The sequence below is a fragment of the Acartia tonsa genome, chromosome 10, assembly GCF_053477335.1.
Source record: "Acartia tonsa isolate MP-2025a chromosome 10, ASM5347733v1, whole genome shotgun sequence".
NCBI lineage: Eukaryota > Metazoa > Arthropoda > Copepoda > Calanoida > Acartiidae > Acartia > Acartia tonsa.
The window spans coordinates 44,793,799-44,812,426 of record NC_137269.1 but is presented as its reverse complement, the minus strand read 5'-3'; the positions used below and the strand labels follow the sequence as shown (position 1 = coordinate 44,812,426).

Genomic DNA, 18,628 nt, shown 5'->3' with positions numbered 1-18,628 from the left:
GTACTTATACCCTAGCCCATATTACATTAATACTTAACTTGGGGCCTGATTTAACATACACACAGACAGACAGACAGACGGACAGTCATCATACTGTTTTATAGTATAGATACCAGGGAAGGAGGGGAAATTAATATATAAATTATACTGGTACTCAAAGTTTTATAAACGCGCTCTCAAACTTTTCAACCAAGTGTTTTAATCTACGGAAGGAATAATTTTTGTATTATTATTGGGAATGTTAATTAATCTATCGTCTTATCCATTAATATCCCTGACAGATATATGTACAGATTACGGTCAAATTAGATTTCATACTCTGATGTACGTTTTAGGGACTACGCCTGATTAGACTAGATATTTTAGAAGCGCTACTACTTTAAAGTTATTTTTTTGTCTGTCTGTCGATTATGCTAAAATTTGTGGAAATTTTTAATGAGGAAGGTTATATTGGGCTGTTTTTTACACTAGTCATCAAAATTTAATAATGACTTTTTCTTATTCGTTGGCTTAACAACTTTGAGGACATTTATTGAATTCTGATTGGTTAAGTGTTCAAACATTTCAACAACTAATTGTAATCTAAAGAAGGTGTAATTTTGTGCATCATCATTGGGGCTGTACATCAATTTATCAGCCATTGTCTTACCCCTTTAGATCACTGAAAGAAATTATATAGTATTTCATGTATTCTAAAATAGTATGTTGTGTGTCTGTCTATAAGATCTCAAAAACGGTAAAACTTTCACCTGTTTACGTAAATTTATATAACTTCTGTGAAGATTTTCGGTTCGCTCATTATTTAATTACAAAATATTTAATAATATCTATAAATGTCATCCATCGCTTCTTTTATTAGATTCTGTAAAGTCGACATGAATAGCAACAATTATTTTACTTGAATTCATGTGGATAATAAAGAGATGACTCTAGGGGGCTTGATGCCGCTTCGGGTACTAGGTAACTAGACCTCTCTCCACGCACCTTGAAACATACTCCGCTTATGAATGCAGTGTAAAGCGTCCAATCGCCCATCAGACAACCAACTCTCTGAGATGCACGACCTTTGTCTGAGAAGTCCCAACTGTGCATGGTAACGAGTTGCGCCTGTTTTGGACCTAGGCATTCCCCCCACTATAACTATTTACGGTGGATAATAAGTCAGTGATGAGTACTTTTGTCTAAAATACCATGTAGTCGATTTAAACAGATGTACCTACACAGAGATCTTAAGGGATAAGACAATGGAAGACAGATTGATATATACCCTAATTATGATAAGTGAAATTATGCATAATCTATTCTTGAAAGAGTTTTTCTCACATATATATAGTACCAAACAATCAATATTTTATAATCAAGTACCCAAAGTTTTTAGACTAGCAACTGGGAAATAAACCTTTGGGTACCAGTATAAAATACAGTCCAATGTCACCTTTCCTCCCTGGACCTACTGTGTGCTGAGGTGGATTCTTAAAAAAAAATGACCAATTAATCGCTTAGTGGGGCAAAATTGTTTTCGTAAAAAATCCACCAAAACCACATTAAAAATCTACCAAAATTAAACAAAATCATAGAAGGGTTATTAACATAAGATTTTATTTATTTTTTTGTAGATTTTTTATGTGATTTTGGAGGATTTTTCACGAAAACAATTTGGCCAACTAAGCGATTAGTGGGGCAATTTTTTTTAAGATCCACCTCTGAATAACGACCAATTTGTATTAGTCAATCATCAACTGAAAGATAAGCTTAATTGAATAATTAGCGCCATTACAAATTAATTTGTCTAATTTAAATGACAAAATTTAGTCTAAATTAAAATTTTGCAGTACATATGGCATTACAGCAACTTTTTTAAAGCAAAAATAAATTTAGATTCTGCTTTGGTAGTTATAAGTTTAAAACATTACCGGGACCTATTACAAGCTTTCCTGTAAGGGATAACCATACCAGTTCAGTGGTTAGCGAGATCTTTTGGTAAGACATACTCACAGTTAGACAGAAATACATCCCGGTACTCTTATGTAAGGATTTGGAATAACGGATTTATAATAATTTGCAATTAATTAGAAAACTATGTTTTAATTATTTTTAATCCTTAATTCACAGCTATCCTCAACAGTTTAGCGGATTTATAACCAACACGCTCCAAGCGGTCAATGGATCCTAAAAATAGACATACTTGCTGAATCATACCTGGTTTTACCAAAATTATACCTGCTCCTTCTTCGGGACTATAGGCTTTACAAGATTTTCACTTAAATTACCCTATTATTTGACTTAAAAATAGCGTTCGACAAGACATCCTGTCGAGCTGTTTATACGTTTTATTACAAAAAAGGAGTCATTTGCATTTAATATATTGATAAAATTGTTAACAGCGTTTGCTAAAACCATTATTTACAGTGTTTGTTTTTATACAAAAATACAATTCAAATATTAGAATGTTAATTCATACATTCACAAAACTTACTACTTAACATTATAAGATTACTAATTGGTCAACCTGATCCTCTAGGGAAGGCGGGGGAGGAGGAAAATAGCCTAAAATAACTAAAAAAAATTTATTGTGCTTTCTTGAAAAGTACAACCTAACAACTTTTCAGATCTTAAGCTTTATAAAACAAACTGGCTAATGTGAAGGAAACAAAGTTGCGGTTTTCGTTATATTTTCACATTAGCTTTTATCCTATTTCTAGCTCCTGCTGGTGCTCTAACCCGGCAGGGCCAATTGCCTAACCTTGCGGGGCAATCGTCTAACCTAACCTAATATAACATTTCAAAAGCTACTGTTAAAATACGACGAAACCCGCAACTTCGTTTCCTTTACATGACCCAAAAAAACTTACTACTTTATAAAGTAGGATTGGTGACATTATGACTACAGTTTTAAGCTGAAATAGATATCAAAACAAAATATGAAATGTAATTAGTAAATTACAGGGCAGTAAGAAAAAAAATCATCAGAAAATGATTTAGTGTACGTTTAATTCTCCAGCTAGTCAAGAATAGCGGTTCCTAAAAAATAATTATATTGCCTAAAATTACAGTATAATATACTAACATGAATTTAGGATCAAATTTTTTTATTGGCACAAATGTAAAATGTATTTTATACTTATTCTATTTTTTAAAGTTTTAAGGTTTTTTTTGTTTGTAGCTAGCTTAAGATTTCAATAACTAATGATTTGATTGAATTCTCGAAATAATGGAAAATTTAAATCGGTCTCAGAATGGTTTTAGGCTATTTTTCTGCCTTTTCCTTCCATTTTGATTACAAATCCCCTGGATGCTAAAGGGCAACCATATGTTTATTTATAGTAATAAAAGACATGTAACAATTTATGGAAAACAAAAGTAGCAGCATGTTTATCACAGGGTGATTTTTATTTTTTGAGGAATAAAAGTAGTGCTTAGTTTAACCCACTAACCTCTGTTCGCGCGTTTTTTTGTGCTGTGAACTACAATCTAATACATATTTAATATTATTTCATAAATCTAAAGACTGTTGACCTGCTGTTTGTATACTTACTGATAACTGCATCAAATATTTTTGGTATACAACGCCCAACACCAATGATAAGAATAGAAAATTAAATTATGCATTACTTTTTATCATATCAAGAGATAAAAATGATAATTGTGAAACTTGACAAGAAATTTATCTTTTGCATACCGATTTTCAATAGTATGCTATAATTAATAGCAAAGAAATTTACAATCATCTAAAAGATTAACTGTATTTTTATCTTGAGGAAAAGTTATAGGCTAGAGTACTAACCTATATATTATAATTGGAGTTTTACTCCAGGCATAATATAAGAAAGTGGATGGTAGAATTATGATCAGCTTATTTGACTTCAAATTAAGTTAGCAGAGTATACTTAACATAAATACATCTATGTGTTTTAAGTTTTTAATAGCGAAAATATTACCTAATTGGGGTGGGTTTATCTTTTAATTTCAAAATCTGCGCGCTTGTCATGGGAGCTCTACCGCCCACTGTTAGATATTCATTTAAGTAACATTCAACAGACAACCAACACTTTGTCTGAGAAGGGAAAGGGGACATTGGGCTGTAGCAAAAGTTTATAATAGTGTTTTCTTATTTGTTTGCTTACAACTTTGGAGACTTTTATTAAGTTTTGATTGATTGGTATTTAAGTTGAGTTTCCAAGCTTTTCAACCACTAAGTGTTAGCTAAATAAGGGGTAAATTTGTGTATCATCATTGGGGATTTACATCACTTTATAAGTCATTGTCTTATCCCTTTAGATTCCTGTCTCCCTACTCTAACTATTTATGCCGCGCACCTAATATAGTAACAGTAGGAACAATTTTTAACTTCTTTAATTGTACCGCGAACCTATCACATCCCCAACGAAGAGCGGATGCGCTACATGACGAGTTGCGGGTTAGTAGCAGAACTACTTTATAATTCATCTTGTCTGTCAGTCCATAACAATATGGTAAAATTTGATTTTAACCAATACTATTTCAGATAGATAAGTCAATTTTTGTGAAGATATCCCTTAACAAAAAGTAACATCATACAACGAACTTACTTTGTCTGTCAGTCTGTTGGTCATGCTACATTTTTTATATTTATATTTAAGGGTTTCTCGGTTTTCTTATATATTCTCCTATCATTCTTTTCTTTTATTTCTATTCCTCTATTTCCTATTTATTATGACAACTTAACTGATCATTTACTTTATAATTTACTTTGTCCCACCATTATATTTACGTTTTTCTTGAGGTTAACCTTGTTAAACCTTATATTAGATAAAATTACTTTAGTCTTAATACTATACCTCTATCATTAACTTAGTTTTTACTTATCCTCTCAACACTTTCTTATTTTCTCGTCAACTCTTTCATATGGTTTTAATTTCATGAAATATGGATAGAATCGGCAGAGGGAACCAATAACAATTATATCGGTTAAATTTAAATCTAATAAAAGACATTTGGATGGCCTTAAAAGAAAATAATAACATCTTTTTTGTATTAAAACTTATAAACAGCGACAGGATGTCTTGTCGAACGCTATTTTTAAGTCAAATAATAGGGTAATTTAAGTGAAAATCTTTAAAAGCCTATAGTCCCGAAGAAGGAGCAGGTATAATTTAGGTAAAACCAGGTATGATTCAGCAAGTTTGTCTATTTTTAGGATCCATTGACCGCTTGGAGCGTGTTGGTTATAAATCCGCTAAACTGTTGAGGATAGCTGTGAATTCTTTATCAAAAAATTAATTTATTTTGTAACATTACAATAATTAATTTAGGTTTATAAAGCTTTTATTGGTTTTTATTTAACTTTTAAATATTAAGTTTTTAAAAAAGTGCTCGGCAAACGTGCCTCAGCCGCGATTAAACCTCACATTTAAACCCGTTTGGATGTTTTTAACATTGCCATATTTGTGTCAGCAGTAGACTTGAAGCAGATTTTTAAAATTGTGAAAGGTTGATTTTCCCAGAGGAAGAGAAGACAATGAGCTGTTTATCACAGTTGTTCCCAAAGTTTTATTATTTTCTTATTCGTTGACTTAACAACATCGGGAACTTTTGCTGAATTATAATTGATAAGTTTATTAAGTTGAGTATGTACATCACAATATCGGCCATTGTCTTATACCTTTATATCCCTGGTCTACAGGCGGCTGACGCGCGCCTGCCGAGCCCTGAGTTTTTTCCCTTTTCCTTGTATTAACAGCTGTGATATTTTAGGAGTTGAGATGATGAGCCCGTCACAGCATTGTGGTTTCAACTTTGGATTCTCTCCCTACCATGACCAGGTACACACAGTGCAGTCACACCAGGCAGGGAGGGGACATTGGGATGTTTATCATACTAGTCCCCAAAATTTTATAGTAGATTTTTGATATTCGTTGTCTTTTTATTGCTTGAATTATTAAGTTAATTGTCCAAACGTTTCAATCACTAATAGTAATCTAGAGAAGGGGTAATTTTGTTTATCATCATGAATTGGAGATTTTAAAATTGTTATGGAGAAACCTCTAATTTTGTCTTTTTGCAATCTAAAAAGTTTTCATAAATTCCAATTATAAACCTGATTTAGCCTTATTTAGTCTTTTTTCTCTGTTTCATTTGGATCCACACTGGGCAGATCATCCTGTAACTTTTTACATTCATAAGTATGCATTTATCATTGATAAAATTTACTAAAAATTTTAGAATGTACTTTTGTTTTACATTTATGAGTAGGATTTGTATTGATATTTGTAAAATTTTCAGGGCTACTCGTACTCAGGTTTTAGGAGTACATGTATTGGTCCCGGGTCCACAGGCTCCAGTACTTTCGGTCCAAGTTCCAGTCCATCCAGTGATTCCAGTTCCAGTCCAGACACAGTCAGGGGCGGCGGCGGCGGTGGTGGTGGGCCAAGCGACCTGCGCTGGCCCGGCTCTTCCTACTCTGCCTACGCTCCCAACACAGTGGCGCCTGTGGCCGCAGCCGCCGGTGGCGGCGTTACGGCGCCGGGTGGCGGTCCTGCCGTCTCGTCCCCGCACTTACACAACCTTGACAGCCGGCTCAACCCAATGGACAGTTCGCGGTTAGCGGCGGCGGCTGCTGCAGCTGCAGCAGCAAGCCGTAGCAGTTATCCTGGGGCTGTGGGTGGAGTTGGGCGGGGCACAACGCCCGGCGCCACGCCCCACCCCAGCACCTTGAACAGCCATAGTCAGCAATCTCATCGGCCAGCCTTCCGGATACCGGATGGCGGCAACGGCGGCCTGGGCGGCAATAACGGCAGCGGGGTCGGCGGCGGATCAGTACCTGTAGTTTCAGCACCTGGGATGGATTGTTGGCATCCGCACCAACACCTTCAAGGCATGCAGGTCAGCATATTGTTTTATATTTTGCAAAAACCTTCTACTCACAAATGCTCTGTTATACCAGGGATCTAAAGGGATAAGACAACGACCTAAAAATGTATGTAAATCCCCAATGACAAACAATTTACCCCTTCTGTAGAATACAATTAGTGGTTGAAATGTTTGGACACTTAATTACTGAACCAACAAATCAAATTTCAATAAAAGTCTCTTAAGTTTTAAAGGCAACGAATAAGAAACGTTATTATAAAAATTTGCGGACTTGTGTAATAAACAACCCAATATTTCCTCCCTCCGTGATATTTTACCATGTTGTTGTTATGAATAAGACATTGACGAATTACAAATTGAGCCCTGTGCGTGTGTGTGTGTGTGTGAGTGTGTGTGTGGGTGTGTTTATATATTGAGTGTGTGTTTACATTTTTTACATAATTTGCCCATTTTTTGCAAATAATTTCGCGAATTCAAGGTGGAAGGGATTCGAAAATTTATACTTCATGGCCTTGCTTTAAATAAGGTTTATATGTAACACAGTAAGGCAACATTTTTATTTTAACATAGATCTTGAGAGATAAGACAATGGTAAAAATTCATTCTTCTAAAGTTCAAAATTATTGGTTGAAAAGTTTGGACACTGCTGGTTTTGGCTCAACTGATAAGAATTAAGTACCAAAGTTATTAAGCAAGCTAATAAGAAGACGTTAAATTTTGGATACTTCAATCAAATGTCCCCTCCATCCTTGATAAAAATATAAACATCCTGTTACTTTTATATAAGAATTGACTGCTATCCCTGTGGAAAAAAAATACAATGTGATTGCCCTCCTAGAGACTCTCTATATGCACAGGGATCTAAAGGGATAAAATAATGGCCGATAAATTGATGATACACAAAATTACCTCTTCTGTAGATTAAAATAAAACCAATACAATCCAATAAAAGTCCTCAAAGTTCTCAAGCCAACGAATAAGAAAATGTATTCTAAAACTTTGGGGACAAGCCTCATAAACAGCCCCATGTCCCCTCCCTCCCTGCACCATATGCATGCATTAGTCGTGAATTGCGAATTTTAGAAAACATGTATGCTTAAATTAAAATATTTTAAACATTTTACATGCAAAGATTCTCTAAAAGTATCATTGAGGTCACTCGTAATGCATTTGTAAAGACTGTTCTTCCTGGGAGGGAGAGGACATTGGGCTGTAAATGATATTGGTTAAATTAACAACCTTGGGGACTTTGATTAAATTTTCGATTGGTGGGTTCTTCAATTGAGTTTCTAAACCTGTCAACTACTAATAGTAATCTACAAAAGGGGTAATTTTGTATCATCAATGGGGATGTAAATAAGTTTATCGGCCATTGTTTTATCCCTTTAGATCCCTGCATTAATAGCCACGCTACTATGGACATTAATTACTTTGTTTGATTTGCAACAAGGTCAGTTAGAAACAGAAACTTGACATGCCAGCCACATTTTTTGTTCTATTCTACTAAATTTACACAGCAAAAATCAACTGCATCTGTCTGAATTTAAGTCTCAAACTTGTGTTTTTAGTAGAAGTTTGTCCTAAAGAAAACTTATTTGCTCTTCGAAAAATATAAACTAAGTATCACTTATTTCTGTATTAAAGTCTACTAATCTTTTTACCTTTGTTTATGACGGATAAGGATAGGATAAGACAATTAACGATAAATTGATAACCCAATATTTCATATGTTGATTAAATTGTTTGTTTAAATCAATCAATCAAGACTGAAAAAGTTTTTTGGCCATCGTCTTTATCAAACGTTGGAAGAGTATAATTTATTAGTGTTTATTGTTTCATTGTGTGATTTCAAAATGTCGTCAGACGGAAAACATAACATAACACTTATAAAGCAGGTTTGCAACTGTACAAATGAACAAATTACTATGGAAAAATAATTGCTTCAATTCTAAAAAAATGTATCGCCCATGGAAGATATAAACAGTTCGAGGTCAAAGACACTAGTAATAGATATCTAAATATAGATGACCCATCAGTCACAAAAAGCTGGCCCACTTAAAAAGGATATCCAAGCGGACAAAGATCATAGTAGCAGTAGGTTTCCATAATACGACAAGTTAACTAATTAATTGTATGTAATTAAAATTTCCTATCTTACCGATATATGTACATTTTCTAACCAATAATGTGGTCTGATTGTTCCTAAACATCATGTGCTCCTATTGGTTAGATAACAGCATTGTTCATCTATGCTTTTTGTATTTATTAGTTCAACAAGTTATATATGTATGCGATTCATTTCTGGGATCTAATGGAATAAGACAATGGCCGATAAATTGATATATATCCTCAAAGATGATACACAAAATAATTCTGTAGAATATACTTAGACGTTGAAACGTTTGAACACATAACTGAATGAATCAACCAATCAAAATTCAATAAAAGTACCTAAGGTTGTTATTAAGCCAACTAATTAGAGAGAGTTATTATAAAACTTGAGGACTAGTGTAATAAACAGTCCCCCCTTGGGAGGGGGCCATCCTGGAATTTACATCGCCGATAAACGGAAAAACTAATAAACCAATATATAAAAAAAATCCATCTTTTGTGAAATATATCGATTCATAAACCTCTGTTTTTAAGAATAGAATTAGCAACAATTCTAGGAAAGTAAATGCGCGCAAAAAAATTGCAAATTAAACAACTTATCTATATATAAAGATTAATATAACATATAATAATCAAGGAGATGTTACCAGGGACGGAACCTTTAGCTGTTTTTTACACTAGTCCCCAAAATTTTATATTTTCTTATTCGTTGGATTAAAAACTTTCGAAGCCTTATTTGGTTATCTCATTAGTTAGGTGTTCAATCGTTTCAACTACTAATTGTAATCTACAGAAGGGGTAATTTTGTGTATAATCATTATGGATGTTCATCGTAAATTGTCTTATCTCTTTAGATCCCTGGCATGTTACCCTAGCAGTAGATTTAGGGGGGGGGGGTTGATTTTATTTTTTGGGGGGCGACTTTACTAAGGAGGCTTTAACTTTCTCCTCCTTCCTCCTTGACTTGGAGGTCAATTTGTTTACGAGATCTTAGGGGACGGACTCTTTTCATATTAACAATTATTTAGAAAATTTGAAATTTTTGTCTGTATATATGTTAGAGGTTAAAAAACTCATAAAGTATATAATTTTTATTATATTTATGTTAAATAAACATAATATCTTGAAAAATGTGTCATCTATCTAAAACCAGGACTGTTATCTTTGAAATAGACGAAGCTTTTTGCACAAATTGTTGAGGGAATAAGTCATATAATACATAAATCATCCCTAAAAGCGAAGCTCTACAAACGAATCAAAACTGACATACTTTCATTTTAAGATGTTATTATAGAGATGCTTTGCTCATAATTAAGTGCCGAATCATACTATAATTCATTATTCCAAAAATTAGATGAATAAGATACAAAAATTTTAAAAATCAAAAATGGATAAAATTTACGATAATAGCCATCCTTTACATACTTACGAACTGACCATAATTATAGAAAAGCCTTGCTGCTTAAAAATATAAATCCTTTTTTTGTACAAGAAAGGGAACTATTCTAAATATGGTATTGATATAGATTAAACAAAAAAAGTAAATTCTTTCCAATATTTCAGTTAGGAGGATATTAAAATTCCTTATCCTTAAAAGTGACAGGATGTCAACGTCTTTCTTTAGCTGAACCAATATGGTTCTCCTTTCAAATAAAGCTACCTTACGGTCTAGAGCAGGTTTTAAGCTATTTGGGGAGAAAGTAAATCAAACATCCCAAGATAAAATACTTCCACCATTTTTAATATTACAAGGAAAAAGAAAATTGTGAGGGGGGTTTTCGATGCCCTCCCCCCCCCCTTCCGCCTTATAATTCGACCTGACTGGTAAGGGTTAACATAGAAAAAATTAAGAAAAATTATTTTTTCATCCACTGTACTGTAATATATTTATAAGTATATTGAACGAAGAATAGGAAATAAATATTTTTATTTTGTTATTTGATTTCAAGTGATAAACAACTTATAAATATTGTGAAGAAATGATATTTAGTTATGAAACTTTTGAATCACAATCTTCTGAGGTATCCTATTTTATAAAGTAGTAAGTGGTTTTTGTCTGTCCCGAAGGATCTCGCTAACCGCTGAACCGATATTGTTCTCCTTTACAGGGAAGCTTCTTATAGGTCCTGGAAAGGTTTTAAAGTATTTTTGGGGAGAGTGTCTTCACCCCCCCCCGCTTAAAAAAAATTAATATCTTTTTACTCTTTTGAACACAAATTTAAAATCGGATGAGGTCGACTTTCCCCCCCCCCCCCTACCTCAAGTGCCCCTAGAGGCTTCTAGGGGGCGTAGCCGCTAGTAAATGTTTATAACGTACGTAAAGGGTGGAGACATTGGGCTGTTTATTACACAAGTCCCCAAAGTTTTCTTATTTATTGGCTTAACAACTTTAGGGACTTTTATTGACTTTTAATTGGTTAATTCAAAAGTTGAGTGGCCAAACGTTTCAACCTCTAATTGTAATCTAAAAAAAAGGAGTATTTTTTGCATCGTTAATGGGGATGTACATAATTTTTTAGTTAATGTCTTATCCCTTTAGATCCCTGTAGATATAAGATAATTAAAGTGAAGTTTTACCTATTAAAAGAATTATATCCTTCCATTTTTATATATTGCTTAGCCTTCTAGAAAAAAAGGCGGAATGATTGTCTGTCATTAAGGTACGCCTAGAGGCCTCTAGGGGCGCGAAGCCTCAAGTAGGTTATAAAACAGAAGGAAAGTTATAAATGTAATTAAAGTAGCAAAGGAATTACTTTCAAAAATATGCTATCATGTGATGAGTAGGTGATTCCTAACTTAAATTTGATTTTAGATAATTTTAATTTATATCATGATTTTACAGTATTATTACTCAGGGATCTCAAGGGATAAGACAAGGCACGATTAAGCCAACGAATGACAGATCATTGGATACCAGTGTAATTTACACCCCATTTTCCCTTTCCTCCTTATTATTACAAGAGGAGGGTTAAAAGAAACCCTTTTTACAGGTTAAAAGTATAAGACAATAGTCGATAAATTGATGTATATCCCCAATGATGTAATACAAAGTTATTCTGTAGATTACAATTAGAGGTTGTAACGTCTGGACACTCAACTTAATGTACCAATCAATACAAATTCAATAAAAGTCCCCAAAATTGTTACTGGATATCTGTCACCGCATTATGTTGATATAATAAAATCAATCCTAAGTGGCAACCATGTTAACTTACTAGGAAGGGAGGGGACATTGGGATATTTATTAGACTAATTCTCAAAGTCTTATAACAACTTTTCTTATTCGTTGACTTAACAACTTTGGGGACTTTTATTAAATATTGATTTGTTGGTTCATTCAGTTGAGTGTCTAAATATTTCAACCACCAATTGTAATTGTAATGGAATGATTTTGTGTTTCACTATCGGGGATATACATAAATTTATCGACCATTGTCTTATCCCTTTAGATTCATATTTACTCTGATACTCTGAAAGTAGTTAAAAGTTTGATAGTGATGACACCCAAAATAAATTATTCAAACTTAACACAAGTTTCACAAATTATGGTAAATAAGGAATATGTTTTTTTCAATTTTTTCCGGAGCTTGCTTTAGGTTGTTTGTTTTCTTGGTTTAGGTCAGTTTAGGTTAAGTTATCTTTATAGGACATTTGGTACCCAAAGTTTTATAAATACATTTTTGCATTTGTTGTCTCAAATCTTTTAACTTAATTTTGATTAATTGTCAAAGTCCAATATTTTCAACCAATAATTTTATTCATCATCGTTGAAGATGTAAATATTTGGTAGTTGACAAAAAAAGTTAATATGCTTGCTTCTTTCTTCCTGAGCTGAGAAAAGTTTTGAAATTGTTGTTTATGATGATTTCATTATCACCTGAAAATTATAATTATGAAAGAAAGAGAATATTACAAAGTGTACAATATTCATTTTAATACTAATTTATTTAAACTTAATGTAATAGAATATTTAAAATTAGTGGCGTGCAGAAGGGGTGTTTATAAACCCTTCCAACAAAATAAGTAGTGGGTGGATAACCCCCCTACACCACTCTTAACCTCCATTAAAAATTGTGTAACCATATACGCCACTATAAACTAATGGTAGGATGGGGGGGGGGGTGGTAAAAAATCATCCCCCTTAATTTAAGAGAATAAATAGCATAAACCTTTAGAAATTTTAGAATGATCAATTCAGCAGTTTTTGATATCTTAATCAACACACACGTACTCTCATGTAGAACAACAGACTTAAATAAACCTAGCTGTCCAAAAAAGCTAAATTATGCTCTTGTATATAAAGCTTTTTATAGTGCCTTTAAAAATGACCTTATACTGGCCTACCTTTGGTCAAGTAAAATGTATACTGGCCTATCATTGGTAATTTAGTTTGTTCATTTGTATTGTATGACGTCATTTTTATAGGTTCTATGAAAATCTTCCTTGTATATGTTTGACTAATTAAGTTTTATTGTTTCTTACCGATATACAAAACTTGTAGAGTGGCATCGCTTCTATAAAAGTATATGATTAGTATTCAGAAGATAGTTTACAATTTATAGGTCCAATCAAATCTTTATATATTTCTATTTTAAATTTTGACCAACCAGAATTATTTACAGTATTTGTAGAGTCCTTAAACTGGGATTAGAATAAAAATTTTATTTTAGAAAAGCTTTTAACAGGTACTTGTATGGTTTTAGGCTATTTCATTTTCATCACTCTCCACTGTTGAAAATATAAATCAACACGTTCATAATAGTTGATTTACCCTTTTCAAAATTATCCTTCTTTTGATAATATCTTATCTGTAAAGAAATCTTCATCATTATCCCTTCCTTAGTATTTTCTGACAGTCCAAAAGACAAACTGTAAATATCTCTAAAGGCCTCTCTTGTTGATTTTTAAAATAATATTCAATTCTTTCTTTGTTTCAGTTTTTTATAGTCATAATATTTTTGTACCTTTTAGATTTTTAATGGTACAGTTGAATAGAGTTTCCAGAATGGCTTTGAAACCGATTAATATCCGCTGGATTAGAACCGGTTTTTAGCCATACTGAGAAAAAAATATTTACAAATATTAAAAAATATTGCTAAAAATATTGCTTACCCAAGCCTTTAGCCCTTCAGGGCTAACAAATCTGGTTTTAAACATATAATTTCTCATTAAATATCTTTGGAAAGCTATCTATAAAACGATGAGATAAATAAATATTCTAAAATTTTATTTGCCAATTATTAGTATTTAATTTTACTAATAATTAACTATTTTAGTTTTAAATATGTCCTAATATCTTTTTAAAAGCGAAGCTTTTCTATAATTAGGGTCGGTCCGTCCGTCCGTCCGTCACGGATAGCTTTTTTCGTTAATTTAGACATATTAGAATTGTCCTATCGATTTCAAATTTTGCATGGTGATTCCTTTAGTGATTAGGTACGATTTAGAAAGCGTAGCAACTCTATAATCATTACCAAAATGTCCGTACGTCCATTTTAAACATGTTGATTTTTTTTACTTTTTTAAATAGCTTTTTTCGTTAATTTAGGTATGTTAGATTTGTCCTTTAGATTTCAAATTTTGCATGGTGATTCCTGTAATAGTTAGGTACGAGTTAGAAAGCGTAGCAACTCTATAATCATTATCAGAATGTCCGTATGTCCATTTTAAACATGTTGATTTTTTTACATTTTTAACAACAAATTTGTATGTGACCTAATTATCCGATTGGTCTGATTTTTGGTATACTGATTCCTGGGACAACAAAGTACAATATTATAAGCGAAGCAACTCTATAATCAAGTCCTAAAAATGTAAGTATGTCCATAATCATTATCCTGTATCAAGCAGTTTTTCAACAACTTTACTTACAATTTTGCTTTGACTCTTATACATTCGCATTCTGATTATTCAGTTCTGACATTATACAAGTGTTAATGTCCGTTTGTCCTACCGTTTCAGAGCTTCGCTTTTATGGATGTTGTCATCCTTGTTGATACAAAAATCGATTTTAAATTTTCTTAATTTATTAAGATTTAAAAGAATTGATTATTAAAAACGTATACAATAAAAACCCTTAATTTAAACTGTATAATTTGGACTGTTCTCAATTTTAAGAACTAAAACAAAATAAATTACAATTTAATCCAAATGTTAATCAAAATGTTTTGAAAACAGACAATATTTATTTTCTTTCATATCTGTTTTGGAAAATATTTGATTAGATTAGAAGTTAGGGTGTTCAAATCTAATACAGAGGAATTACTTATGTACATCCCCAATGATGATACACTAAATAACCCCCTTTTGTACATTACAATTAAGGGTTGAAATGTTTGAACACTTAACTTAATGAACCTACCAATCAAAATTCAATATAAATCCTCAAAAACAACGATTAAGAAAACGTTATAATAAAACTTTGGGGACTAGTTTAGTAAACAGCCCAATGTCCCCTCCTTTTTTGGCAGTTCTGGCTTTCAAACAAAGGTTTTGCAATTAAAAAGTCATAGAACATGCACAATAATATACCTATTTATGCAATACTTGAGTTAGGTACACTAAAAGACTATGAGTTATTACAATAATAACTTTAAAGTAAGCCTGCAGGAAAATCACCACTTTAACTGCTGAAAGACTGTCACAATTAGATCCAATACCCAAAATGAAAAGTCTTCAGCTTTAATAACAAAATGTTTTAAACATTTTAATTTTTTTGTGATTTTTACACTCGGGTTTAACCTAAAAAAAATGTTTTTTAACATATTACCTCAATTGTACTACCCTTAATAGAAGCATAAATTTGCAAATTCTATTCTATTTCCAATGCCTTTATACGTCTTAGATATTATATTTATTTAAATATACATTTTCAAATATAATATTTTAATATATTTGGGTTATTTGTTATCTTTTTCAGAAATACAATATCATTATAACAATGCTTTTTAGTAAAACTTTGAAAAAAAAACTTTCATAAATTAAGTTTATTAAAATAATATAATCAAATATTATTTCATTAAGAGCAAATAAAAGCAATATATATAGGTTTGAACTCGATAGCACAGTTCTTATATGTCTTTTCATTGACGAACAGACACTGGCTTAATGTATTAAAGCTTCGCCTTTAAACAAATACTTTAAGTTCATTTTACTGCACAATAAAAAAAGAAAAGAAATTGACCTTTTTTCTGAAAGTTTTTTTTCTAATCCCCCATAACTAACTGTAACTCTTTTATTGGTATATGGGGAAAAACCTAATAATTGAAAGCAGAAGCCATACATACACTCTTGATGATTTTTTCTTCTTTAAAAATTAGGACACAATAAAAATTAAAAATACAATGAATCATTAAACTTTACAAATCTGTAAAACTATGATTTTTCTCAGGAAACTAAAGGGATATGATAACAAAGCTGATAACTTGATTTAAATCCCTAAAATGATGGTACACAAAATTACCCATTCTGTAGAATACAATTTATAGTTTAAAATTCACTTTAAGACCCAAAAAATGCATGAATAAGAAAACGTCTTTATTCTAAAACTTTAGGGACTAGTGTAATAAACAGCCCAATATCCCCTTCCCTCCTGGATCTTTTCTTAAACTGGGTTGAGGAGTTGGATTAGGTGGATCCAAGGTCTAGTCGCAGGATTTTACCGTTTTATTTGATTATATCTTGTCAACATTTTTCATTGTTTTGTCATTTACTACTCAAAGTTACAAACAACAGGGAGGGAGGGGATATTGGGCTGTTTATTACACTAGTCCCCAAAATTTTATACTACCACTTTATTATTCGTTTGCTTAACAACTTAGCAGTTGAGTGTCTAAACGTTTTAACCACCAATTGTATTCTACAGGTGTTATTGGGGATGTACATTATTTCATCGAACATTGTCTTATCCTTTTAGATCCCTGGTTTTAAACAAACAAACAAAATTATGTCAAAAATGGTACAATTTTTAACCAAAAGAAAATTGGGCCCCTTTGTAAATAGACAGTCCAGATATGCTTCAGAGAAAATTTAGGCAGATTCTTACGATGATAAATTATAATTCAGAGGCTACTAACAATTTCCTGATAAAAGCCGAGAGGTATTTTTGAGATTTGTTCATATGAAAATAAATCTAAATGCTTTCTTATAGATAACAGGTCTTCCTGTCGCGCCGTCATGTGACCGCCAGGATATGAATAATAAAGAATCATATAAGAAGGACGTGGGTGCTTTCAAACAAAGTGACTCTTGAGCACTGACCCCTTCCCTCCACCCATTATTTGCAAAATAAATTTAAATATTATATTTTTTTCGTCTTTCTAACCCATGCCGGGTAGGGTAACTTACCCTGCTCTGCCTCAACAGGTAAATTTGTATGAGAGTGCCATTATATCTTTATTTACACATAAAATGCCTATTTAAAGTCAAAACAATCATGTTTATAAATCTCCTTAGAAATTATAAAAAGAGAAAGGCACTGTTTCAATTTATTTTATTTGTTAGTTTGATAATCTGATGTGACATAATGATAATGAATAGAGTGGAGACGACATGATTATCTGTCACGTATAATTACTAAACATTACCTTACTGGTGCACTTTTCTTCAGGGAGGGAGGGGACATTGGACTGTCAATTAAAAGGGTACCCAAAGTTGATAAAACCTTGACTTCTTGAATTTTCTTTGATTGATCACAAACTTAAAATATTTTCAATTTGTTTTTATGGTTCATCATCAAGGACGTACATGGATTTATCGCCCATTGTCTTATCCCTAAAGATCCCTGACTTATTTTAGATAAAAAGCCTTTCTTCTTTTCAATTTGAACCATTGAAAAAAAGTTTAAGAGTGTCCCTTGGAAAAAGCCTCGTTACATAATTACGGCTTGTTAATGCCTTTTCTTTTCTTTTTTCTTAGATCTTAACATTTTTTGTATCATTAACTTTCATTGTTACAACAGCAACAATTTTCAGTGCAATATTTGAGTGAGGGGGTTATATCCCCATCTCCCTCGAATTCATTTCTGAAATTTTTGGGAGATTAGTTTTCTCTACATATTGATTTCAGGGAGGGAGGGGACATTGGACTGCATTAGATTTTTCTCAAAGTTTTATAATAACCTACTCTTACAAATTGACATATGATAAAAACTTATTGAATTTTGATTGGATGGTTCATTAAGTAGAGTGTCCAAACGTTTGAACAGCTAATTGTAATTCACAGATGGGAAAACTTTGTCTTCGTCATTTGGGATTAAGATCAATTTATCGGTCATAGTCTTAGATCCCTTATCAATTTAGTTTTTTACTTTCTTAATTAAAACTAAGACCCCAAAAATTACAATTTAAAAAAAAATTAATGTAGTAACAGGTTCCCCTAGAATCCTTGCCACCCCCCAAAAAGAGTACTAACTATGCCCTTGTGTTATCTTGTCTTCTTTTAGTGCAGTTTCTTTTGGCATGAGTGACTTTAACCTACTCGAACCTCTTGTTTTTACTATATCTTTCTTTACCCTCATAAGGGTATATTTGCAAATTTTAAATAGGGTGGACATTTTTTTAATACCTTTAATTTTTCTAAATATCTATCTTATCTATCTACCTTTCTGTTTATCTATCTAAAAATTTAGCTAAATATTTTTCGGTCTGTATATACCTCTACGTTCTAT

The 18,628-nt window shown here is 32.2% G+C and overlaps 1 protein-coding gene across 1 annotated transcript in view; it reads left to right on the top strand.

Moving 5' to 3' along the window:
- The window catches only part of LOC145330135 (uncharacterized), a 129,346-nt gene that overhangs the window by 95,367 nt on the left and 15,351 nt on the right, over positions 1–18,628 (top strand). Inside the window, exons 2-3 of the mRNA XM_080174720.1 lie at positions 5,734–5,801; positions 6,262–6,861. Of these exons, the coding sequence (XP_080030846.1) occupies positions 5,742–5,801; positions 6,262–6,861 (660 nt within the window). The 5' untranslated portion in view covers positions 5,734–5,741. The remainder of the gene's footprint in view (positions 1–5,733; positions 5,802–6,261; positions 6,862–18,628) is intronic.